At 35.8% G+C, this 26,631-nt stretch overlaps 2 protein-coding genes and 1 pseudogene across 2 annotated transcripts; 1 reads left to right on the top strand and 2 right to left on the bottom strand.

Moving 5' to 3' along the window:
* Positions 1-478: 478 nt before the first annotated feature.
* LOC110738366 (F-box protein SKIP5-like) lies at positions 479-4,733 on the bottom strand. The gene is made up of 5 exons (XM_021918745.1): positions 4,385-4,733; positions 3,326-3,470; positions 3,163-3,241; positions 1,539-1,597; positions 479-1,177 (listed from the first exon to the last, which is right to left on the bottom strand). The coding sequence occupies exons 1-5, from the start codon at positions 4,581-4,583 to the stop codon at positions 826-828; spliced, it is 834 nt and encodes a 277-aa protein (XP_021774437.1). The 5' UTR covers positions 4,584-4,733; the 3' UTR covers positions 479-825.
* A 7,867-nt stretch (positions 4,734-12,600) lies between these two features.
* Positions 12,601-17,035, top strand: LOC110738367 (DNA-directed RNA polymerase V subunit 5C-like). The gene is made up of 4 exons (XM_021918746.1): positions 12,601-12,890; positions 14,710-14,886; positions 15,632-15,745; positions 16,720-17,035. The coding sequence occupies exons 1-4, from the start codon at positions 12,645-12,647 to the stop codon at positions 16,843-16,845; spliced, it is 663 nt and encodes a 220-aa protein (XP_021774438.1). The 5' UTR covers positions 12,601-12,644; the 3' UTR covers positions 16,846-17,035.
* A 1,102-nt stretch (positions 17,036-18,137) lies between these two features.
* LOC110738312 lies at positions 18,138-20,322 on the bottom strand (annotated as a pseudogene).
* Between the last annotated feature and the right edge of the window lie 6,309 nt (positions 20,323-26,631).

Consider the following 26,631-nt stretch of genomic DNA (forward strand, 5'->3'; position numbering starts at 1 on the left):
AAGTAAGAGAGCATTGTACGTGTTTGTGTACACTTTTTGGCAACCTATCTAAGAAAGGGTGGAAATCTTCTTCAAACTCATTCTCACATAAGCAGAGCTACACAACAAATCCTTGGAACCCCTGTTTTTCAAACCCAACTTGCCATTAATGGAAGAATTCATTGAACTTACCCATAGTGGAATAACTGTTTTGACGGCAGTGATCAAAATCCTTGCCCATAAAATTGGATACCCAAAATTAGTAGTGGAGCTTTTTTCTTTTTTACAGTATAAAGTTAATTTGGCTCATAATGCTTCAAAAGGTCGATAAAGATTAAAACAATAAGAAAGATAGAAAACTTGACAATTACTAGGCCCGTTCTTTTGGACTGAATGCATTCTAATTGAACTGAACTACAAAAAAGTGAGGAAACCAACTGAATTGAGCTGAAAAACAGAATTACAAATCCAAAAGATTAGAGCCCTAGACCAACAGATGTACCTGAAAGTATTTTCTCACACAAAATGTGAGAAACAAGTTAGGTCTATGCATTAACGTATACAATATACATTAGATGGATTCGATTTCCAACAAGTCTAAATTCAGTCCATACTTTGGAATATTGGCAATTGTGGCTAATTAGCATGAGTTACATTGTAACCTCTCAACTAATGCCCATATTAAATACACAGTTGTCTTAAAAATTATTAATGAAGTATAAAGCTGATATACAAACAGGATACAAGGAAAAGAAATTTAAACAATGAAAAAAAAAAGGTGAAATTTTACCCAAGTTCTTAAAGGTTACAAGACTTACAACAGGTAACGGAGGATGAAATGAATCATCACTGATGCTCAACTTCAAACCAGAAAAGGACAGAATTACGACCATAAATGACTCGTACACTTTGCAACACAAGGGTGCCAATGGTCATAACAGCCTTGGCACCACCTTCAATCCTAGTACAAGAAACAGTAACACCATCTCCACGGGACATTGAAGAAAGAGATGATAACTTCTTTGGCCCCGTGGCTGTGCTCACTATGGGGCATGAAAGATAATCCAAAGGATCTGTTTCACATTGGAGGAGACAACTGTCTATAATCAACCTCCCACTCCTATGAAGCAAGCAGCAGCCGAGCTCAGCCTTCACTGTCAAGTTTGTAATTTTGCAGGTGGAAAGGAGCTCCAGAGCACTGTCCAACAAAAAAAGAAACAATGTACAGACGATACTGTCATTTGCATCCAAAAAGAATACAGGGTCACTACCCATAAGCCCAAAATGCCCAACCAATCAAGCCTATACTTAAAAAAAAAAATTGTGATCAATGCCTTAATCTCTCTAGCATGAAGGTTTGTCTCAGTTGTCTGGCTGGCACCAATGAGTGGGAAAAAGGAAAAAAAAAAAAAAAACACCATCTCAATCAGATTGGTGAAAGGCTCCAACCCCAAAGGTTTTAGTAGCAATGCTTGTACTTAGAAATGCTCAAGTTTGGCAGGGGTTCATCAGTTTAGAAAGGCTCATTCAATAAAGCCCAGCAAAGAAATTTTGCGAACCTGTCAGTGCCCCGGGAACAAAGAAGAGTGGTTTCTTCAGGAAGCTCACCTCCACCAATCTGAGTAAAAATAATCAAATTAGAATATTTTAAAGGCAACAGTAATGAGCATGAAATCATGAGATAGCAAGGATACACCTGACCTATTCCTCAACAGAGAAAAGAATGCTTCAAAGACGTTAAATTTGCTACATTACTTTAATAAGATACAAATGAATGCAATGTGGTGAAAGACCAAAACAACAGAAGATCAATCTATTGCACCATTATCATCTAAATCTAAAACTATGCGTTGCACAAATACTACTTAGAGCACGTACATTGGGGCTCTTCAAGTAATTCTTCAAGTAGTACTTGAAGAAGCGAGAAACTCAAAAGCCAACTCTACCCCAACAATGGGGCTCTTGACTAGCCTTCAGGTGGCTCTCCATGAAGAGTCACTTGAGAATGGCTCAAGGACAGAAGTCATAAAAAAAATAATTGTAGAGCTACTTCTACCCTTCATTAAATCACATGTGTCCATAGCTCTTTGAATTTTGTTGGCTTATACTTGGTTGTATCCACATGGAGACACACTTACCATCGTTGGGTTTTTATTTGGCTAGAGATCTTGAGAGTATCTTGAAGCGAGAGAGAGTGAAAATCTAGTTCTACCAATGTACCTGCTCTAATAAGTGCAAAGTTGTGTACGCACAAAAGTGTAATTCAACTATCCATATTTGAGATACATTCAAATTCTCCTAGGACTTGCCCCGAGTCATTTGAGTTTTTTATATGTTCTAACATTAATATTTTACCCAAAACTAAAAGAACCCACCTCCTTAAGGGAAGCTAGCAAGTCCAAACATATACGAGTCTTTGGCCAAAAATACTCAACAAAAAATTAAGATGGTATATGAGGCTATTAAGCAAAACAATAGTGTACCTGATTAGACATCTTTTTCAATGTTATATTCAAACTAATCTCTTTCACATAGGCCAATATCAAAAACAGATAAAAAAATCAGTGGTAACATAAAAGAAAGCAAATGTGCATGTGGACAAGTATACTAACATCCAACCTGTACCAAAAGGAAGAGATAAAGACACGATAGGTGAGGGATTGAAGCAAACTAAATAATACATCTACACTGACACTGACACTGAACTCCCTGTGCATATCCACATGGCCATACAGAGAGAGACTCACACAGCTATGTATAAAAAAGCTCAAGGCGAGCTGAAGCAAGAAGGGTTCTGCTGCGCCTAGGCGTGCACGCCTCAGTGCGCCTCTTTGAAGTGAGGCGCACTATATGAATAGTTAAAAAATTTGGCAGAAGTTTGATTTAGGTGCGCCTCGTGCGACTAACCTGCGCCAAACCAAAAATGCCTCGCTCGGACCAAGTTAAGCGATTACCCCCTATCGCCTTGCGCCTCAGCGCTTAGGCACGCCTTTTCAAACATTGTCACACAGTCACACCAAGTTTCAAACAACGCGAAATTATAAGGATGATTGAAACATTCGGAGAGAGCAAAAGCTCTGGGGGTGTGAAAAACTATTACAAGAGTTCAATGGCTTCTCTTAATAAGAAAACAGCAGTAAATATGGAATGAAGGGTATTATTGGGAAAGATTATTAATATTACCAAGCAGAGAGGCTTCTTGATCTGAATGTTAGACGTAAAATGGACCCCCCCAGCAGCAATCAAGATTGTATCACCAGGCCTGAAAGACAAGAAGCCTGTGAGGTTAATTGATTTTTATTAAGACCATAAGACAGCCACTCAGCTAATTTAATTTCGTACTCACTTTGCAGCGGAGACTGCGGCATCAATACAAGAGAATACACCAGGTTCCGAAAAATCCTTTATAGTTCGGTCAACTCGCAACCATAGGCGTGGGTGACATGCCAAGAATCGCCATCTGTGGCAAACGAGGGCGGTGTTATAACGATCTGCAAACTCAAAAGCAATAAGTGACAAAAGCTGATACACCATAATAATATGGTGACATAAACTAATAAGACAATTAGTCCATACGCCATCAACACAAAAGCTCATCCACCTGAACAATTGCACTATCAATAAGGACTATCAACTATATGAATAATAGAGTCCTACACAATCTAATAAAAAAAGTTTAACAATTTATAGGGAAAAGAAGAATAAGAGGAAAGACAAGCAAATATCAAGCACTTCTTCCACAATTATAGCCAAAGCAACTCCCTAAATCCCAAATTTGAATGCAAAAGCGAGCAAAGTCAGCAAACATTCAGGCACGGATTTTAGAACGTATTGGCCCCATTCATTTCTATAGTACTACTTCTTTAATAGACTACATCAACGACAAGAACTCATCGAGGAAACTCTTGAAGCAAACCAATACAATTAAAAATGACAAAAGTCACTGCCTCAAAATCCATTCAGCTAAACAAAAACTGATAGATGTATGTCCCATATAATCACATTCAAATTTCAGCTCAAGCAATGTTCAAAGGCAGCAATAATCCCCACAAAGACGAGCATTTTGTCGCCATTCTATTGGTACAGTAAACCATTCATCCAATTCTAATGCAAAATATTAATCATTTCACTACAATTTGAATGCAAAACCCAAACCGAGCACAAGAACCCGGTAAAACCCAATTACCAAAATCAAAACTTTCAACCTCCTTTAACCTCAATTTCACTACTAAACTCAACCAAACGATCAAATTCCACAAAATACGATATGGGTCAACCTCCAATCAGAATAAAAAGATCCAAAATCACATCAAGAGGTAAACAACCACCAAATGGAACAACAAATTAGGGTTTTAATTTGAAATTTGCAAATTGTTGAAAATAAAATTAGGGTAAAGTAACAAACCAGGAAGAGGAGAGAGAAAGCTGAAAATGTGCATGAGGCAACCATCATCCAAAGTGTTGATTGGGGAATCTGAGGTAGTTGATATATGCTTTGAAAGACGCCTCCATTTGTTCTTACCCCTCTGTTTTCCCCCAAATTTAGGCATAGAAATAGCTTCGGAAGCAGGGTTTGATTGCTCCTGATCAGCTATAGACGCCATAGAAATCAGTTTTCATGAATAAAATCTGGGTTTTTTTGGTGCTGCAATTCAGGGGTTGAAGAAATGGTAATTTACAGAATTTTGTGCACCTCAAACCGACGACATCAACGATAAATTAAAAAGTTTGCGTGTACACTCTTTTTAGAGGCGACCCCAGTTGATATACTTCCTCCACCCATAATTATCTGCAACATTTGTTATAAATGGGGGCTCTCTATTATGTGCAATAAATTTTTTTTTCTTCCATATTTTAGTAAATTTTAGGGACTTGTTATTCATCGCCCGCAAATCTCTACATAAAGCCCACATTTTATAATTTTTTGACAAATTTGCCCTTTTTATAATTTTAACCGAAGATAAATTTTTCGCACTAAAAAAATGTGGAGCAGCACCGGATCGCCGAGGATCACCGGAGAATCGCCGTCGTCATCGGAAAACGAGGTTCGTAACGCATCGTAAGGACGAAATGGTGGCTGGCGCCTAGCCAAAAGGCCATGCCGTGGTTGTGGCGCCTAGCCAGGACGCCGCCACCGTGGTAACGGCGCCTGGTGGAGAAGCCTCGACCATGGTAGTGGCGCGTGGCCAGGACGCCGAAGCCACGGCCAAGGCGCCTGGCCAGGACGCCGCCACCATGGCGGCGGCGTCCTGACCAGGCGCCTAGGCCGTGGCTTCGGCGTCCTGGCCACGCGCCACTAGGGGAATATATTTTTTTTTTTATTATTTTTTATTTTTTAATTTAATCCCCTTTTTTTTTTTTTTTGTTTTTTTTGTTTTGTTTTTGTTTTTTTTTTTAATTAAGTTTTTTTAATGCATCTTTTATTTTGTGTTTGTTAAAAGTTTTATTTTGTTTTATTTTGTTTTGTATTTGTTTATTTTTTTTTATTATGGTTTTTTTTGTTTGTTTATTTATGTTTGATAAATTTGAAATGAAATGTGTGTTATTATTTTGTTTTTTAAATGTATTATGCGTTAAATATAAAAATGATATTTAGAAATTTAAAATTTAGAAATTGCGTTTGTGATAATTTTGTGTTAAGTGTATTAATTTAATCTTAATGTAATTATATTTATACGTTATATGTTATTGTTGCAGGATTATGGTGGAGACGGAAATGATTATAGTGGGATTTTTGTACACGATGGTCTGTTCGAAGATGCTCAACAAGCGGTTGATTGGGCGAAACATGTTGCAATTAGATCAGGTTTTTGTTTAGTAGTAGCAACTCATAAATCTCAACGGGATGGTAGAATGGATCGCATTTTGAGATGCGACCGTTATCGCAAAAGGGAGGAACGAGATTTCAGTCAAGCGATTCGGTTTGATACAAAGCGGAAAGGTTGTGGGTGTCAGTTCAGAGTAAAGGTTCGACAACAGCAAAGGGGTGACGGTTGGGAAGTGAAGAGTTACGGTAAATGGGGGTATCACAACCATGAGATGATCGCATATGAAGTGGGTCATCGACAGTTAAGTGGCCTAAGTCCTGGTGCGAAACTAATTGTAAAAGAAATGAGTGATGCTCAAGTGAAGCCTGCTAAAATATTAGCATCTGTGTTGGAGAAATTTCCTGAAGACCAGCCAAACCGAAGACACATCTACAACGTCAGACAGAAATTGAGGTTTGAACGGTCAGAGGGAAGGAACCCTATACAGCAGCTTCTACACCAGGCACAAGCACGTGGTTACCTGTACTGGTTTGAATCTGATGAAGACACATCGGAGGTGACTCATTTGTTCCTTGTGCATCCTGATTGTGCTGATATGATTTCGTCTTGGTCATCTGTGATTCTGATCGATTCAACGTACAAGACAAACAAGTATAAGTTTCCACTGGTTGAGATGGTTGGGATGACTCCAACGAACCAGAACTTTTTGATTGGTTATGCAGTTATGAAGGATGAGACGGTTGCGAGTTACCGTTGGGTGTTGGAGAAGTTGAGAAATTACATCGGCCCAAGTGTTCAGCCATCGGCCATCGTCAGCGATTGTGAGGGAGGTCTCTTTGCCCCTATAGCGGAGCTGTTTCCGGAGTCGAGCCATTTACTGTGCACATGGCACATCAACAACTGCGTGAAAGTCAAAGCCTACAACCTTTTCAACAAGAACTTAGATTCAGCAGAGAGATTGGTAAATGGTAAGTGGCGGAAGATCCTGCAAGCTACCACGGAGGCAGAGTACGACCGAGCCTTGGATAACTTCAAGGATGCATACCAATGGTGCCCGGCAATCGTAGACTATGTGATGCAGCAGTGGGTGCCTCAGAGGGAAAAGTTTGTCAAATATTGGACAAACCAAGTTCTTCATTTTGGAAACACTACTACATGTAGAGTTGAGAGCGCTCATAGAGCTCTGAAGGACTGGATTGATTCTTCCACCTCTGCTCTGGATACACTGTTCGAGAGAATAAACAAGGCTATTGATACTCAGAGGAACGGCATCAAGAACTCTCTCGAGGACTCCAGACGGCGACATGGCACGATGTATAGCCATTTCATATTTAAGATTCTCCATGGTCGTGTGTCACACTACTGCTTGGGGTTGATTCTGAGCGAGCACACCAGGATGAGGGAGTTGGGTGATGAAGTGGCTATTCGGTGCGGATGTGCTATATCGGTGACTCATGGACTACCTTGTGCATGCACCATTCACCGCGTAATTACGCAAGATAGGGCGTCGTTACATGTTGATCAGGTTCATCCATTCTGGCGGACGCTCGTTATCGGAGAGCATGCTGTTCCACAGACAGTCAACCGTGAACAGGAGGAGTTGGAGCAGTTTCGTTCGATGTTTGACCAAGTGTCCTCCAGCCACCCTTCAATCATTCGTAGTGCTACCCACGTACTTCATGACATGTTCAACTCGTCGTGCTTGGATCATGAGGAACCTGAGGGGGTCGAGCGACCACGGGGCCGACAACCACGGCGGGAAAGGAGTGCGTTTGAGTACATTCGTGGTCGTGGTCGTGGTCGTGGCCGTGGTCGTACATCGTCATCAAGTGGTAGTCAAACTTCTTCGTCGGTGAATATGCCCGGCACCGGTACGGTACTTTAGTTTAATTTACTTTTTAGAGTGTTTGTTTAGTTTTCTGCTGACTTGTTAATTGTGTTTTTTGATGTGTGCAACAGGTAGAATGGACATTGAACATTTTCCATATAAAGACAGGATCCCTAACATCATGATGCCGTTCCTGGACGGGTGGAATGATGTGGTTGCAGATGGTAACTGCGGATTTCGGGTTGTGGCTGATGTGTTTCAGATGGGTGAAGACAACTACGGTTTAGTGCGTCAGTTGATGTACAGTGAAATCGCCTCAAACCGAGCTGTTTATCGCCACGTGTACGGACAGGACTTGGATAGGTCTCTGCAGCGTATCCGGTGGGGAGGAGGACGTTGCGGTCAAAATCATTGGTTCGACGCGCCACTTGATCTCTTCGCCGTTGCAAACATCTACAAGTGTGCAGTGATGCATTTCGGCCTTGGTTTGCATGGTGGAGCTTACTATCCATGTACCACGGTTCTGCCTTGGTGTTCGCGTGAGACCGTCACCAGACCGGTAAGAGAGGTTGCTATTGGATTTCTGGGGCCGTCATACAGACATTTCATCCGACTGGACCTGTCACCCGATTTTCCGGTCCCACCGATCATACCAACGTGGTACACCATTCGTACAGCAAGCGTAGAGGGCTGGGATGCGCTATATCATGACCGGGTGCAGCAGTGGAACAATCTAGTTGCCTTTTCTATGTGACCTTCTATTGTTATTGCTATGTTTTTCCCATTTATTTAATTTTCGGATTCTAATTTTCGTATTTAGTTTTCCCATTTAAATGTGAACTTGTATTTAATTTTCGTATGCCCACTAATTACAACTTAAAATAAAAATTATAAAAACTAAAAATATAATGTCAAATTCTAAGAACTTAAAATAATAATTATAAGAATAGATAATGTTAACTTTTACAAACAACTAGGAAAATCCATTGAGTTGATCGTACTTCTCATAATGTCCATACTCTTCCCAGCCCCAGAACGAAAATACGATGCCTAACACAAAATAACAAAACATGTAATATGCAATATAAACATGTAATATAAACATAAAAAAAGTAATTAAAATAAATAAATAAAACAATATACATATGATGGAAAATAAATTAAAAACATTACAAAATATTAACAACCTAAAAATAAAAAAATTAATAACCTAATAAATCAATAAATAAAAAATTGGAAAAAACAAAGCAAAAAAAAAAATTACCCAAAAAAAACAAATTGGAAAAAACAAAGTAAAAAAAAAAATAAAAAATAAAACGGAAAAACAAAAACAAAAAAAAAGCAAAAAAAAAATTTGAAAAAATAATTCAAAAAAAAAATAAATGAAAATGAAAAAAAAAAAAAATTAGGGTTCCGGCGCCTGTCCCAGACGCCAGAGCCACGGTGGTGGCGCCTGGGCAGGACGCCGGTACCGTGGCAATGGCGTCTGGGACAGGCGCCGGAACCGTGGTGTCGGCGTCTGGGCCAAACGCCGCCGCCCATTCGCCGCCGTCCAGCCACCACATTTGTTCGAGAGAATATAATTTTAGTTCGAGGGCAAAAGAGTCATTTCACTTTTAATTTGTGGGCTTTATGTGGAGATTTGCGGGCGATGTTTAGCAGTTGAGTAAAAAAACCACCTTATTCTTACTTTTATTTTTTAAGTTTATTTAACCTCTTTTAGTTACACTCAATTCTCCACCATTTTCCAACTCATAAAAGGGGTCTTTAATTTTCCACCTTTTTCCCACTCACTTTAACTCACCCAAAATTAAAAAGATAAGGGCCACTTTTTTCCCTCCTTTTTCCCACTTAATTAAATCCATCCAAACTTAATTAAACTCTACTAAAAATATTGCATAGGATTCCGCAAAAAGGACGTTTGGTGCAGATAATCGTAGACAGTGAAAGTATTTGATATTCAACCCTAGTTTATCAAGTGGTCATTTGGTAATTAAAGCGAACAGTATTTATTGCCACATCATATATTTGCCGTACACTTACATTACTTGGAATGCTTGGTCATCTAACTGCAACCTGATTGTATATAACTCCGTTTGATAATTGTTAATTGCCGGCGTCGCATGCACTAAATGTGAGTAACCGAAAAAATACCACGTGTGTGGTTGAGGAAGTGATGTAGCTTAGATAGTCTTGCCCTTCAACTTAAGATCATCAATTGAAAAAATGGTGGGTAGTCTCGTTTGAAGGCAGGTGCTGAAGAATTACTAAGTAAGTCCGCTTGAAAGTTCTCCTCAAATCTTGACACCAATCAATCATCTAAATGTGAGATCCATCACTAATCCAAATCTTTGTAAGTACCTCCTACTGTATTATTCATGTTAATTGTAATAAGTATATGTATACATTACGATATCATCTTACTTGACAAGTTGTTAACGTGATCTACATTTAAGGTGTATTATTTACATATAGTGACATCAATATTAAGTGACAACGACTTCTTCTTGACTACGCAAATACGTGATTAAAACGAATGTGATGTTGCTATTCTAAATTGTAATTAGGAAGGTATATGTAATTTAGCTTTATACGTATTAGAGTATATATTTGAGTATGGATTTCGGATCGTTGTGGAACAAATCAAGTAAAAAATGTCGTTTGTTTGGCCAAATAAAGTACGTAATCTTAATTTTCATTCAAAGTATAAAAGAGTTTTAAAGTATAGTATTGTGTTTCATAGTTGCGCAGTACAATGTATTTTGATTGATATGGGTATTAGTTATTTGATGTAAAACATTTTACCTTTGTTAATGTTAATATTCAGATAATTATTAATTGTTTGCGTTTGACGGTAGTATAATGTGTAGGGTCTGTGGATTAATTAAACTTGGAAATTGCCGTCGGGGTTGTAAGAGCAATATCAATTTTGTGTTTTAACCCCTTGGAAAAATACTTGTTGATCAATCTGATTTCATGCCGTGTTGAAGTTCTAATGATGTGATTATGTTGAACTATTTGGTAGGTACTCTGATTAATTAGGAAGACATGGACATGGATGGTAATGGTTGTGAAATTTTTTTTTTTATTGACATGTGGAGTTCTGTTGGTGTTAATTTCTCAAACGAACCGAGGATGGAAATGATCAACCAGTATGTGAAGAGATCCGTCGTGATATAATATCTTATGTTGAGGGGCAAGAAACTCCGTCTGCTAATAAAGGACACTACCTGTCTCCTATCAAAATAATTCAAACTGTCCAAACTGTTGTATCTAGTAACCACATAAGCGTTGTTTCTTTTGTTGAGCCACCGAAGGTTAGAATGGTCTTTAAAAAATGGGAAGATGTTGAGTCCTACTACAAAGAGTACGCTGAACAACAAGGTTTTGGAGTAACTAGAGTTCAAGGTGTATTCTCAAAGAGGCCTGGTAGGGAACGAATAGCTTTGACATGGAGGTGTGAGTGTTGGGGGAAACCTAACATGAAGGCCAAGAGGGAAGCTAAGAGACGGGCCAAAGCAATGGATGTATCAGGTTCAGGCGGGGTTGCAGATGGGATTGTATGCGAGGATGAATTGAATCGAATGAACGAACGTCAAAGAAATGTGAGTGCACTGCTAAGGTATATGCTGGTAGAAATCGCGATGGCGATTGGGTGTTGAGGCAAGTTGAGCTGGAACATGCAAACCACAAGATCTCACCGAGCAAGGCTAAGCTAGTCAAAGAGAATCGCATGAAGCATTTCACTTCAAGAGTTAGGAAGAAGCTGTCGAATTTCTTTGACGAAGGAATTCCTGTGTCCCAAATTCATGGATGCATCGCAACTGAGTTTAATGGACATGAAAAGATGTCGCTGACTGTTAAGGACCTGCAGCACGAGGTTTATAAGGCGAGACGTCTTAAAATGGTTGGTGGAGATTGTGTCGCGATGATGTCGTATTTTCAACAAATGCAAGCCGAAAACCAGCACTTTTACCACGCTCGGAGGTTGGATGACCAGGGACGTCTGAAAAACGTATTATGGGTTGACGCACGCAGTCGCGCTGCGTATGATGAATTCGGCGATGTGGTTTGCTCAATTTGGATCCTTAAGGATCAAAAAAACTTCTAAATCCTTTAACGGAACATTTTTCAGCACGCAAAATCGAGAAAAAATTTTAATAGGTGTAAAGTGGGCCCCACTAACGGTGACCGTTACAGGTAAGATAACGGCAAGGTCACTATTGATACATAATTGTAAGTTGAAGCTTCCAGTGTGTAACTTTCAAAAGAAGGGGGCACAACTTAGAAAAGTTAATACCAGAGGGTTATAGTGTAGAATTTCCTAATATGTAAAGATAAAGTAAACTAAACATGGCCTTACAAATATACAGAGGGACTATAAAAAGTCAAACTATTGTGGGCGTTACTAATATGAAACAACCGTAGTACTACATAATGAAATACTCCCTCCGTATTTTATTACTTGCTCCAATTTACTTTTACGGCCGTATTTTATTACTTACTCCATTTCCTTTTTGAAAACTTTTACTTTATTTTACTAATGTCTTCCCTCCTAGTGAACCCACAAAATATCATACCTCAACACTTCCATATTTTCTCTTCTCTTAAGTATTATAATTTATTCTTCCATCAACCCCACTTTCTTCGTATTTTATTACTTTATACTATTTATCCTAAATCTCTATGCATGGAGAAATAAGGCAAGTAATAAAATACGGAGGAAGTACTCCAATTAAAAGTTATCATAGTATTGCCTTAATTTGAAATGATCAAACAGAGTAATGCATTCACTTGTCCAAGCGCTCGAAAAAATATTTCAATTAACTAAGCTAATTGGCATCCCTTAATCCTGGTGTAATGAATGAGGTACCTCGGGCCCATCCCACAACATTAGCGTGCTTAAATATAGCTCCTACAGTAACAGTCCTAGGACCACACCCTAGCATACGTACGTCCCTTCCTCTTCCTGTCTTCCATCCCTTAAATAACCTCCTCTTTTCCCCCTTCTCCCACACCAGAAAGAGCAACATTTACATTTACATAGAAAGCAAACCAAGAGAGAGAAAATGGCTGCTAACAATGGCGAATTCAGCAACTGCTTAACCCACTTTGTAGACAATGGAAGCGTCGAAAGTCACAGGTATTATCTGGCAAGTAAAACCCTCTTCGAACTTCTCAATGACAGGGGTTATGCTGTTCCTACCTCCGAGTTGACTCGCTCTCTCCCCGAGTTTCGTGCTGAGTTTGGCCAGAAACCTGACCCTCTTTCCCTTCGCATTTGTGTTCCTCTCCGAGTTGACTCGTCTTCTAAGGTACCCTAATCAGTATTTTCATTGTTATACTCTGTTTTTACAATAATCCCATCATTTTTATGGGGCTGAAATTATGTTGGTATTGGTAGATTTTGATTAAATATTGATTTATTATTATATTGGGATTAGTAAATTATACAAAAATGTGATTTTTGGGGTACCACGTTGTAGGGAGATTGTGGGTGCTTGTTATTTTTAAACAATTCTGTAGAAGAATTATTCAAAATTGCTAGTATTACTTCCTCGTTTACCAGTTTTTTGATATTTGGTTAAATAAAAATATGCTTTTGGGTTCTGAATATTGAGTATGCTACGTTTGGAACCCTAAAGTTGCTGATTTTTGGTTTTGAATGAGATGTTGGCTGTGTTTTGAAGTTGGATAAATCATATTTTTTTTTCATTATTTATTTTTTGGTATGATAATGCACGAGAAACTGCGTAGATGTAAGGTTCTAGTTTGCTTTTGATTTTTGAGTATGTTATGTTTGGTTGTTTGAAATGTGGTGTGGTCGAGGCAGTGGTTGTGAGGGCGGCGAGGTTCCAAAGCTTGGCAAAGATGGGGTGGTCAAGGTTTGTGTAAGTTAACTCGTCTTCTAAGGTACCCTTAAATTTATATTTTGAGATCATGTTTTTTGTTAACATGTCTTGGCTGATTTGTGTACTACTCTATGGTTTTATGTTATTTATGTTATGCATTTGTAGCGAATATACATTTTCAAGCATGCAACAATGAGTTCCTGCTTGCAAAATCCTGAAATGAGACATCCATGATTCCATGGTAAAGAAGAGTGTTTTTGAATTTTTTCCATTAGGTGAAAGTGTGCAAATGAATGTGTTGGCATCTGCTTAATACCACATTGTGCAGCCATTCTGTGTTGTATTTAGAGTTTGAGACCAAAGACCCTTAAACATGTGTCTCATACTATTAATGTCACGTGGTCATTGTGTGCTATTTCAACCTGTAGAGGCATACATTTCCCATTTTGTTGATATTATTTTCCATGTATTGATGGCACAAAAAAATGAAAAAAAAGAGTTTGAAAAATGGACATTAACATTTAGTTTTGGTCTTTGAGGTTATATACTAGGGGGCACTGGTCACTGAAGAGTGGTTCTATCTGAATATCTTAAGAACCTATCTTTGCTAGTCTGTGCTATGTCCTTGGGTAATTTGTACCCTGCTATTGGAAAGGGCTTATGCTGTCCATCCCGTTTTCCTCCAAATCATTAGGGTAGCACGAGAGTTGGTATACTGTGCTTAAACTAAATTTGTTTGGTATACCTAGAAAGACTTTGTAGCCATTGTATTATTGATGACTTAGCTCATTTGAGACGTAGTTAGCAATCAGAACCATTTGTCATCAACTTTTGCTGTAGCATTATATGGACAGGTAGTGCTTTCTTAAGCATTTTTTCTGGTCAGTCATGGTCAGCAATGTTTAATTGTATATTGTCAGCCCCCAAATGAATAAAGAGACCCTGCTTTTATGTTATTCGCTTGTTCGTTCCCTTTGTAATGGATCCTGATTCCTGAAATAACGAGGATGCCTGGAACTGAGTAAGCCTATTGTTCTGTCATCTAGCTTTATAGCATCCATGTGAAACTATTCTTGAGCATTCTTAAGATGCTTTTGGTAGAAGAGAGGTTAGCCTATTTACTGTTAGGAACTCTAAGGCAAGTTGATATGGAGATATGGTTGACATAAAAATTTCAAGTTCAGGCACTCGAGAATGGAAATAAATTATTTTCTTTATTTTTGAGCTGTTTTTTTTTTTTAAGTCTCATAATATCTAATACCACTAATTTCCTGTCCTGCAGATTTTGGTCATCTTTTGTGGAACCGAGGAAATTAAAAAAGGCAACATCCTTACAGTTTTCAGCCAAATCATTGACAAAGAGAGCTTGCACCGGATTATATTAGTCCTGCAAAGCAAAATGAATCACCATGCTCGAAAAGTTGTGGATGAATACCCAGTCAAAACAGAGATTTTTCAGGTCATGACTGTAGGCAATATTAAGCCTCTGCCTCAAACTTTTTAAGCAATATAGTTTTAGCCTATTTAAAGACTCCCACCCCCCCTAATCTCTCGTACATGTTCTGTTAAATATATCCGTGGCTGTTAAATGCACTAATCTTTCAGGAAAATCCACCTTATCTTCTTTGGGAATATCTCATATTTATGACTGTGAGTCTGTGAGGGATTTTTTTTTTCCTCTGAGGGGGTGGGGGGGATGTTCTTTTGAATGTCTGTGCCAAGCTTTATATCTTTGTATCCAACAACATCACTAGGTAAACACTAAGTTGAAGAAATTTTGTACTATACTGTTTCTTCAAAGCAGCTGATATTGTACTCTATTATCAGCATGAATGGATTATCTGTTGGATTCTTATCATGATAGCTTATCTTCTGTGCTTATCTCGCTATTCAGTTATGTATAAGCTGCTTAGATTCGGGGTTTGGAAGAACCTTGATCAAGTATAGGCTGATCCCAGCTCTAAGTGGCATGCATTTTCCTTTTAAATATCTACTTGTGTTTTTATTTAGTATTACATTTTAGGTTTTCTTTTACCGGGTTAATCTATAAATATACTATATAGTCAGTTGAACCGTCAATTTTGCTTTTATCTGGATGGTTTGATGTATGCTTGGTGCCAGCTTCATTGCAGTAGTTCATCGAATGGCCTAATTGAGGTGCTTGTGTCAAGATGTAACATTGCGCTACTGTCTTTTCCTTGTAGATCAGTGACTTGTTGGTCAACATCACAAAACATGTCTTAACACCAAAACATGAAAAGCTGACTACTCAGGAGAAGGAACGTCTGCTACAGAAGTACCAGGTGAAGGAACACCAGGTAAATTGTTATTCCTCCCTTGAAAGATGCATTGCACTTCCATCCTGGTGCACTTGAACTTGCAATTCCATGTCTATACACACGAGCTAGAAGGTATAAAGTTAGGCTGTTTGGTATTTACTGAACTAATCCACGAGTCTATTCTTTGGCTGTACATTTTCATTACTAATGCTGGTTTTTGGTGCGACGATTTCCCTATACTCATTAATTTATTTCACATTTGTTATACATTGATAGTCATAGTGCAGTCCTCAATGCCTAAAGGAGCAGATCTGTAGATTTAAAATTTAAACTTATGTTTGAAAGATCCTTTAATGGAGATGAAGGGAGGGGGTGAATGACTGTCTGGTGTTTATTTTTCCTGAAACTTGTCCTGTTCCATCTGTCCTCGTATTGCAATAGGCGTCATTATGATCTTCTTAACATGAATCTTAACATAATTGTATTTCTAGGTTGCATTAGATGTGTTTCTGTTCTGCTGAGGTTGCATTAGAAGTTCTGGGTTGTTATATCTTTTTCTTGTCACTTGCTAGTATTTGTTGCAACAATACTCGAAGATGCATATCTACAACAGACGAAGTTTTTAGAGCTTGATTCACTAATCATAAAGCTTTGATCCTTGTCGATCCATTTAATGGCTGTAGGTGTGATTGCACAGTTACTATGGAATTTGAATAATTTGATTACCTTGATAAAAATCTTTCTATATGAATTTACTGCTATCATCTTCATAAGCAAAAAGCCAGAGCGAAAATAACATTTTATAACTATTAACTTGTGATTTTCTTTGAGAACAATTTATGATTTTCTCCTGTGAGAATTTCGTGTTTCTCAGGCTTTCACATATGCAGGACTTTGTTTACGCACAATAATAATTTTGTTGTTGATCGTAACTAGTGAAACAATAAGCATGCCCCATCATTCTTGTGTTCTATGCCCCAAGTAGTATAACTTGGTGACATGTTTATTTTCAGATGCCGCGAATGCAGGAGAATGGTGCGTTTGCACGATACCATGGACTTGAGAAGGGGCAAGTCATGAAAGTTAGCTACACTGCTGGGCTACCAAGTTCCCTGGTTACTTATCGGTGTGTTCTGTGATGACTGGAGCTACAAACTCGATCAAAATTCACTCAAACAGTTTCAATCAGACTTCTTTGTAATATTATGACATGAAAACACTCATCTAATGCCACAAATTTTTGATTATTTTGCTGCGAGATGCAAGCATGAAACATGTAAATTTGGTGCTGGTGATATGAAGTACATAAACAACGCAGTATTTGATGCATTCTACTTGGATTTGTTGCTTTGTAGGTTTCACTTAAAATAGAAGATTCAAGTACTTCCGAATATTGATTCCCATCATAGCTTATATTCATTTTCCATACCATTTTTTATTTTTTTTTTTATTTTTTTTTATATATATATATGGTTAAGGGCCTTACTAGACTGGAATCTCTCACACGTCAACCCATCCCGGGTTAGATGGCTAGGCCTTTTGAGAGTGGGGGGAAGAGTAAGGGAATTCCCACCCCAAAAAGTTGTGAGATGTTGAACCTTACCACTAGACCAAGCTTTACTTGGTTATACCAATTTATATTAGAATGCTAACATTTGTAGCTGCTTTTAAGAACATGCATATACACTTCCTATTATATGTCTTAATTTTATAATAAAATTAATATTAGAACATAACCTAAAATATAAAATTGTTTAAAAAATCAGATAACAATACCTTAGGAATATAATTTTCTTGCAAAGAGAATAATGAACCTTGTCAATTAAAAAGAATAGTAGGTGACTTTTATTGATACGGGGCTCACTTTTGATCATTTTTAGAGTAGTTTTACACCCACTTTACCATATTTGTTGTCCAATCTCCTTGTTTAAGAGTTTGTGATAAAACATATTCCATAATCCCATAAAAAAAGTGTGCTCCTTACAAAACTAATTACAACTATTAACTTTGTTACCATAAATTTATTGAGAAAAAGAGGTAATTCATTTATTTATTTTTTTACGAGCGTTAGAGACTCGTTTCGTAATGTGTATAAGAAGTACTTCTGCTAAAAAAAACTACAATAGTTTGACTATAATGTTTGCAGGCATACAAATTTGAACATTAATATCACTAATTTTCCATAAGAATTCTAGAGTTATATCCAACAACATGAACAATTTACCAAAGAGCTAGATAGAAAACCCTTTTTCATTATTTATTTTAACGATTAGGGAGCCTACGTAACCATTACAATTTGTGAATAAAAAAACATTGAAAGGAATTACATGTAATTTAATCTGTATTAATATTATTAGTTTAAGCAGGTTCATAACTAACATAAATTTGAATAAGAAAAATACTTAAATATCGAAAAAGGAGTTTATCAAAGTTAAATGTATCTAGAAATAATACAGAAAAAACATAGCTTCAACATAAAACACTTAAATTTAATGAAAGAAATTAAACTTGAGAGGAGATGCCTCGAACAATTTGGTTGAATAGCTCTTTGGCCATGACTCTGAGTCATGTGAACTCCATCCCAACTCACTAGTTTAGAGGGATCGCGACAAACTGGAACTCCATTATTTCCACACATTCGAGTAAGGTTAAAATTATATTCGTTGTCGCCAATCCCACAACATGTCTTTTGTACTTGATCCTTTTCAAACCCTGCATATATTGATAAGCGTATGTATTAGTACTTATTCTAAACAAAAGGATAATTAAATATTACAAAATTGACAAAAACTAACCATGTGAAGCTGCATTTTGAAGGAGTCCCTTCAATGCATTGAAATAATCAGCATACACAATTGCAACGTTTGGATACTGTGTTTGAAGCTCCGTAATAGCTTCTTGTAATCGATCATTTTGAAACGTTGCGAATCCATTTAAACCCTTTAAACAATGGAGTTCGTCATACATATTTGAGTCATTCGCCTTGAAAGTGCTAAGATAAAATAGGCATACAACCTATTGCAAAGTTGCCGGGAATTATAACTTTAGTGGCACCAAGATTAATAACATCCTGCATTATTATGTAATCCATTGTATGTAATTAGTAATCCATAATTATTTTATAAACAATTTTAAAAGGGTAAGTGATACGAAGTACGTTAGAAAAACAAACCTTGGCAGCACTAATAATGGCTTGAATAACTTGATCCACCATTTGTTGCACTTCTTCCATTGTTTTTCTTCCCAAAAAGGCGTAGTTAAAGTCGTTCCCTCCGGTTTCAATGATGAACAACGCATTTGCAAGTTTAGACTTACAGTCTGCATATTATGAATAAGAATAATAAGTTACTATAATCTTGATCGTTAATATCCTTTAATATATAATGCTAAAATTTATTGGAAAAATTAAAAATTCCGATGGATTTTTATTCCGACGGATTGTCAAAATTCGTCAGAAATTTCCGACGGAATAAAAATCCACCGGAATTTCTAATTTTTCCGACGGAAATCGACCTATTTCTAGTAGTGAATTTACATTAAAACAAGTCCGATCAGATAATATTTTACGTGATATAATCTATTTTATATTAGTAAAGATAATAATGTAATCAATTTTAAATATACAGAGAAATTTTTATAGAATGGGATGGGAAGTATTAATAACCTTTTGGGTCGTTAGGGCAGAGTGATTGAAGGTGAGATCTAAACCAACCCAGTTGAACAGATAGTGAACTTTGGGTGACCGGCGATGTAATGTTTTTGGCAGCTAAGGTTGAAGAGTCCAGAGCCGTCGATCCCGCGACAGCGAAGTTCACACCATGAGCGAAGTTGCCAGCTTCATTAAGATACGCATCAAGAAAGGGTAACTTGAAGTATTTGGCTGCAAGTTATACAACAGAATAAATTTAGTTACATACATATATTAACATACTGACTTATACAACAGAAATAATTTAATTACTAGGGTTACATACATATATTAACATACTGACTTATACAACAGAAATAATTTAATTACTAGGGTTACATACATATATTAACATACTGACTTATACAACAGAAATAATTTAATTACTAGGGTTACATACATATATTAACATACTGACTTATACAACAGAAATAATTTAATTACTAGGGTTACATACATATATTAACATACTGACTTATACAACAGAAATAATTTAATTACTAGGGTTACATACATATATTAACATACTGACTTATACAACAGAAATAATTTAATTACTAGGGTTACATAAAGCTGACTAGTTATAATAATCCATACGACTATCTAATTATGAAATTAACTATTTAACATAAAGATGATTAGGATGTCTAACAAAGTGACACATACCAAGAAAATCGATCATAAGAAGACCATTGGAGCAACGACCAGTTGGCTTATGGAAGAAAGTTTGTCCATAAGGAAGTCGTGCAAAGGTTGTATGTTCTCCAATGGGGGATTCACGTATTAGGTTACCGGTATCGGATATCGAATCACCAAACTGATAGATCGCGTCTACTTTCGGTATTTGTTGAGGGAGTGCATAGAGACGAAGAGGAAGGGAAGAACAAAGAGCAAGAACAACAAAGAATATTAGTTTCATGCTAGCCATAATTTTCTTGTTACTACGTACTTTTTTTTGGGTTGTGTTGTGAATAAAATTGAGAGGGGAAGTGTATGAATTTATAGGATTAATGATCTAGTCGGTTATTCGGTTAAGGCTTAACTTTCTAAGAAGTTTAAGTTTTACTAGGATTAAAATTTCCTAAATTAACGTGTTGTACTAATCCTTAGATTATCTACTTAGGATTAAGGTTTTACTCATTAACTTGCATCACAAGAAAAACTATTGCTAATTTACTAATGTATATAATTCGTAGGATATTAGGATTAATTTTAGTTTACTAAATTAACGCGTTGCACTTTTCTCAAATTTTGCTTAAAAATAGGTCATCCAATGGATAATGAATGAAGTATTTAATAGAAAAAATAGTTCTAATAATTCTATTTTACCCAGCTTTCTTTAATATTCTCAAATTAAAATTATTTTTTAATAATCCAAACCAACTTGAAAATAGAATAGCTCAATTGATTTAGACTAATGGACAATTTGTATTGATTAATAATATATCTAGCGTTTCGTGAAAAAAAAAATAATAAAAAATAATAATAATAATAAAAATAAAAATTAGATCAATTCTCTGGTCTATAAAACAACATTTATTTTGATTTCTCTATCAAGTTCGGTCCAGGTAAATCCAGACTAGAGACCTAAATTTATAAAGTTAATATGAAGTACTCGTAAATAAACTAAGCCCAACTCCATATATTCTAGCTCACTTGTTGAGAGGTAGGACCCTATAAATTGTGACGAATATGTATGTTTGGACCATTTCCACCAAAGTATCTTGATTTTGGTGGAAATTGATCTTTATTATATATATATATATATATATATATATATATATATATAGAGAGAGAGAGAGAGAGAGAGAGAGAGAGAGAGAGAGAGAGAGAGAGAGAGAGAGAGAGAGAGAGAGAGAGAGAGAGAGAGAGAGAGAGAGAGACGTGAGAACCATTCTAAGGGTGTGAACCCATATTACACCATCCGTTTTGATATTATAGATGGCTGAGATTGATTTTCGGATAGCTGAGTTGGTAAAGGTGGGGTCTTTATTTTCTCTTGGAACACACAATAAGTCATTATTGCCTACATTGAATATGCTTTATTTTTTTATTATTATATTCTCTTGAAACACGGTCTTCTGTATTGGAAAACCAAGAGACACAGCAAGAAGGTACAAATTTAATTTTAATAGCCTACATTCAGCCATTGAAGAGAGAGAAAATGGAAAATCTGGTTTCATTTTAATTTAGCTATTGAAGAGAGAGGAAAATAAAGAAAATTTTTAAATGAAGACAGATTTCAAATGAATATTTCTCTCTCATAAAGAAAGATTTTGATGCGATTTTTTTAAATCTGATTATTTTCTTGTGTAGAATAAGCTTACAAAATTTCAGAATTTTTGGAGTTTGTTTGATATTTTTTGGGTAAAATTTTCGAAGCAATGTAAAAAAGGAGCAAATCTGGAAAGGCATATTTCAAATGAAGATTTCTCTCTCATAAAAAAAGCTTATGAAGCTTTTTTTTTATATGATTTTTTTTTTTTTGTAGAATAAGAATACAAAATTTCAGAATTTTTGGAGTTCGTTTGATATTTTTTTGGGTAGAATTTTCAAAGCAGTGCAAATAAGGAACACATGTGGAATTGCAGATTTCAAATGAAGATTTCTCTCTCATAAAAAAAATCTTTTAAAGTGATTCTTTTTTTGAATCTGCTTATTTTTTTGTGCAGAATAAGCATACAAAATTTCAGAATTTTTGAAATTAGTTTGATATTTTTTTGGTAGAATTTTCGAAGTAATGCAAAATAAGAGCAAATCTGTATGTGGTACAGTAGTTCAAATTTCTAGAACGACATAATTAAAATTCGAGAACTATGGGCATTAATGTAATTGGAACACTAATTCTTATATATGGAACAATATATAATATTTATGGGACAATAGTTCATATTTCTGGAACAATATAAATACTATTCGACAATAATGGGCATATCATCCAATTGGAACACTAGTTCATGTCTATGGAACAATAGACCATATGTGTGATACAATAGTTCAAATTTCTGGAACAACATAATTAAAATTTGAGAAATATGGGCCTATCATGTAATTGGAACACTAGTTCATATATATGCAGGTAAGGGAGATGATGATTGGGGTTTATGCGAGTGAGGGTGAGGGAGGTGGAGATTGGGGTTTATGCAGGAGAGGGAGATGTTTTTTTTTAAGGATTTCGGGATTGACGAGGATGTATTTAGGCTAAGGCTAAAAATATGGGAACAAGAGAGAGAATGGATGATTAAGAATATTAGGCGTGATGATGATGATTGTTGGTGATTGAAAAAAAGGGTGAAACGACCTCTATTTGTAGGAAAAAGAAAAGAGTCGAAGCGATCAAAATTTGGAACGGAATAAAACAGGTTCCATCACAAGGCGATAGACTCATTGCGGCGCGATGAGGTCCATCGCTGCGCGATGGTCTTGCCATTCAGCGATGGATCCCAGGATTGACTAAGTCGTACAGAATATGATTCCTAATAGAATTGGGTTAACGAAATACACCCGTACGTCTTTTAATTCGATCGGGTTTAGGATTATCAAAAAAGAGATGTTTTATTTGGCTTTGAATTATTTAATCTTTATCTGTCAGGGAAAGGAGAAATTAGGATTGAAAATAACCTTCTAGATGATTCTAGAAACTCGTAATAAATCCTAATTTGGTTTAGAATTGGGATTAAGGTATTTGAACCCTCCACATGATCATTGGGTCGTAGGTAAGGTGGACCTAGGTCCGGTTTGGGCTCGATTTAGTATTTTGACCATAACTTATTCGTTATATGTCGGATTTGGGCTTATAATATATCGTTGGAAAGCTCTTTTCAAACCCCATCCAACTAAACAATATTTGGACCAAGATTATGGACAAAAATAAATTGTTTTGAACGTTTTTATGGGTTGGACACGAAATGAATGATTTTCTACACACAAAATGAATGATTTTGGGTTTAAAGGCACGAAATGAATGATTTTGGATTAAGACATTTTAAGTAAGGTTAGAAATATGGTTAAGGCTTAAGGAAACTTCACGAGAATCTTCAACTCTTTACCGAACTCGTTAATCAAAGACGTGAAAAGCACTCATCACTGGGTTTGGTTTTTGGGGAGACACAATCAGGTGTCTACAGAAGCCACCACTTTGACTGAGTTTGGAGAAACGTAAGTTTCGAAAACAAAAGTCAAAATAAGATCGAAAGGGACAGAGAATAATTCAGAACGTTCTGCTATCCTAAACCATCCTTTTTAACGCCAAAATATCAAATTTTTCCGACAAAGTAATCAAATTTCCTAATTTAATTTGTTATTGTGTTTTTTAAATTTTTTTTTCCCATTTAAAAATTAAAATTAATATGACATCTCCTTTTATTTTGCTTATAAATCCCAATATCAAATTTATTTCCATCCCTTTAAAAAAAATCGTTAATAAGGGGTAGAAAAATTAAGTGAACACAATAATCTTTCTTCAGATTGTTAATTCCGAAATAAGGGGTTGGAAAATTAGGTAAGAAACCACGAAAAACGAACTAAATTAAGCATTTGCGAGTAGTTTGTCGGAAATTTTTGTATATTATTGGTTAATTGTCGCCTAAGATGATTTTTTTTTACCAAATTGTCGTTTGAGGTTAGCTTTTTTTTTCCAAATTGTTGCTAGGGGTCTTTTTTACTTACCAATCTGGTCAATTGGCCTTCTACTTAGCTTATTTTTTTGAAGTACGTTGTATAGTATATATTTTTTTCGAATTAAATTAATTCATTAATAAAAAGTCATACAACATCTACATTATATAGTTTTACTGGGAATAACATGCATCATTAATGTAATACAATGGATACTATGTTTAAATATTTTCAACACAACTAATCAAAAATAATACATTTTTTTTTTCTCAATTGTAGTTTTAATAATTTTTGCCTTATTATTTCATTTTTCTTATATCCATTGCATTTGTTTATTCCACATAAAAATTATCTAATTTTTATATTATATCACAAATTAATTATGGGAAAAATAAAAAGACTATTAGTACTGTGCATCACGGACACTAATATAGTTACACTAATTATTTTCACCTTTGAAGGAAAAGGCTATAAAATTAACAGAATAAACTAGTAATTCAATATAATTATTTGCTAACCTTTTCTTATTTTCTCTTGAAAAAATGATTGTTAAGCATGGTTAGGCTAAGTATGTGGGGTCAATCCACTCATTCTTGGGGAAATTTATTAATTTTCTATCAATACTATCTTGACTTTCAACCATTTTAAGAAATCAAGTGGGTTCATTTGCACCCCCTAACCATACAATGGCTCCGCCCCTGCTTGGGATTTGTGACTCTCGAAACGAAACAATGTACATAAGTACAGTATATAAGTATAATTGATTAATGGAAAAGAAAAAAAAAAAAAGTCAAACCAATGTCTTTGAATGAAAGGTAATTTTATTGGAAAAAAATAGGGACGGAAGGAGTATTCACTAATAAGAGCATCAACACTCGTAGTATAATTTTATATCACAGTGTAAAAACTCATCAAACTCCTGCAAATTTTTACTATATTGGTGGTGTACAATTATACCATTTGAGGAAAAGATTGGCGCATAGCACCTATATGCTTAGAAAGTGTATAGGAGGACACTGATTTTCTAGTGGTGCAATTCAAAGTACAAAACGTATGTACCACTTTGATTAAATATACCAGCGTGATTTCAGTGGTACATTTTCGGAGTATTAAATGTACCACTAGCGCAGTTAAATGGAATATTCAAGTTTTCTAATGCCTGGTAAATTACGCTTCTGCCCTCCTATACACTTCGTTTGTCAATAGGTGCTATGCCCTGATATGAACTCACCATTTGATGGTAAACATTTTGCTTTGGTCCATGTGGAACATGAACCAACCAGGTCACATGCCATATGGCCTAGTTATCATATTTTTTTTATTATTTTTTTTAGTTGCATTTTAAAATAAAATGATAAAGTTAAAAATAATGAAAAAATTACCATTGCTCATAATTCTTCAAGACCTACACATAGACACCCATATTAATATAGTTTATATATTTTTCGAATTCGCTTTTTACTATCTAAATTGCTATTTTATTTAATTAACTGTACAAATATTAATTAGTTATTTCCAATAATAAATTAAAATATAATCATAATTAAATTAAATGTATAATTAATATAAATAGGAGAGAGAAAATTTGGTGGTAAACTTTTTTTATATCATGGGTGGGAAGATTTTTGGAGAAAGTAGTATATTGTGTTATTATAGATGATGTGGTAGGAGTGAGAAAGTGGTAGTAAGAGAGAAAATGATATAAATTTTTATACCATGAGTGATGATGGTCTAAATAACAAAAATATATCAATCAATTAATCGCACGAGTCTTACAATTGTTGCCTTTCCTAGTCTGCTAGTTCCTCTTTTTGATGCTAAGGCCATAATCAATCAAAATATTTATGAGAAAATCTTTCGCCATAATTTTTTTTTTTGGTGTTTAGGGAGCCACAAGAGCGAGGTGAGAATCAATCCCAGATCTACTGAGACCGGGAGGGAAGCTTTAACCACTTGAGCTATCCCTCACTCTCATTTTTCAACGGGTGTTGTTAAACGTCGCTCCCAAATTACAAGCCAGCGCTCGCATTTTTTTCATGAAATTCCGTTTTTGCCCCCGTATATAAATACTCACGACGCTCACTCACGACAGTTAGAACACATTTTTACGCTCATACTTCTCTCTCTAAAACTTTCTCTCTCTAATAACTGAAATTCTCCTCAAAAATTAAAAAAAAACAGATTTTTTTTTAAATCTGAAAATTCAAAAAAAAATCTGAAAATTCAAAAAAAAAAAAAAAATAAAATAAAAAAGGAAATCAACAACCACCACCACTTATCCAAAACACCCTACTCCAATGGCGGATCGGAGGCAAACAAGGGTCACTTACAGTGGTCGTGGAGGCGGCGTGGGCGGCGGCGAATAGGTGTGGGTTATACCTGTTTTGATTTTCGAAATTTCGTTTTAAAAAAAACATCCGGAAAATTTGGGACATCCGCCTGAAATTTCCGGATGTTCCTTGGGACATCCGGAAATTTTAGGCAGATGTCCCTAAAATCCGGTTTTTTTTTGTTTTTTGTTTTTTGTGTTTTTTTGTGTTTTTTTGTTTGTGTTTTTGTTTGTGTTTGTGTTTGTGTTTTTCTTTTTCTTTTTTTTATTTTTTTGTGGTTTTCGTGCGGT

This window comes from Chenopodium quinoa, unplaced genomic scaffold (assembly GCF_001683475.1).
Source record: "Chenopodium quinoa cultivar QQ74 unplaced genomic scaffold, ASM168347v1, whole genome shotgun sequence".
Taxonomy (NCBI): domain Eukaryota; kingdom Viridiplantae; phylum Streptophyta; class Magnoliopsida; order Caryophyllales; family Amaranthaceae; genus Chenopodium; species Chenopodium quinoa.

Excerpts from the sequence above, each read along its gene's own strand:
- LOC110738367 (XM_021918746.1), top strand. The coding sequence starts at position 12,645 with ATGGCTGCTAACAATGGCGAATTCAGCAACTGCTTAACCCACTTTGTA. Across the intron at positions 12,891-14,709 it reads GAGTTGACTCGTCTTCTAAG|ATTTTGGTCATCTTTTGTGG; the intron begins GTACCCTAATCA and ends CCTGTCCTGCAG. Across the intron at positions 14,887-15,631 it reads TCAAAACAGAGATTTTTCAG|ATCAGTGACTTGTTGGTCAA; the intron begins GTCATGACTGTA and ends TTTTCCTTGTAG.
- LOC110738366 (XM_021918745.1), bottom strand. The coding sequence starts at position 4,583 with ATGGCGTCTATAGCTGATCAGGAGCAATCAAACCCTGCTTCCGAAGCT. Across the intron at positions 3,242-3,325 it reads GCCGCAGTCTCCGCTGCAAA|GCCTGGTGATACAATCTTGA; the intron begins GTGAGTACGAAA and ends CTTGTCTTTCAG. Across the intron at positions 1,598-3,162 it reads TCAAGAAGCCTCTCTGCTTG|ATTGGTGGAGGTGAGCTTCC; the intron begins GTAATATTAATA and ends ATTTTTACTCAG.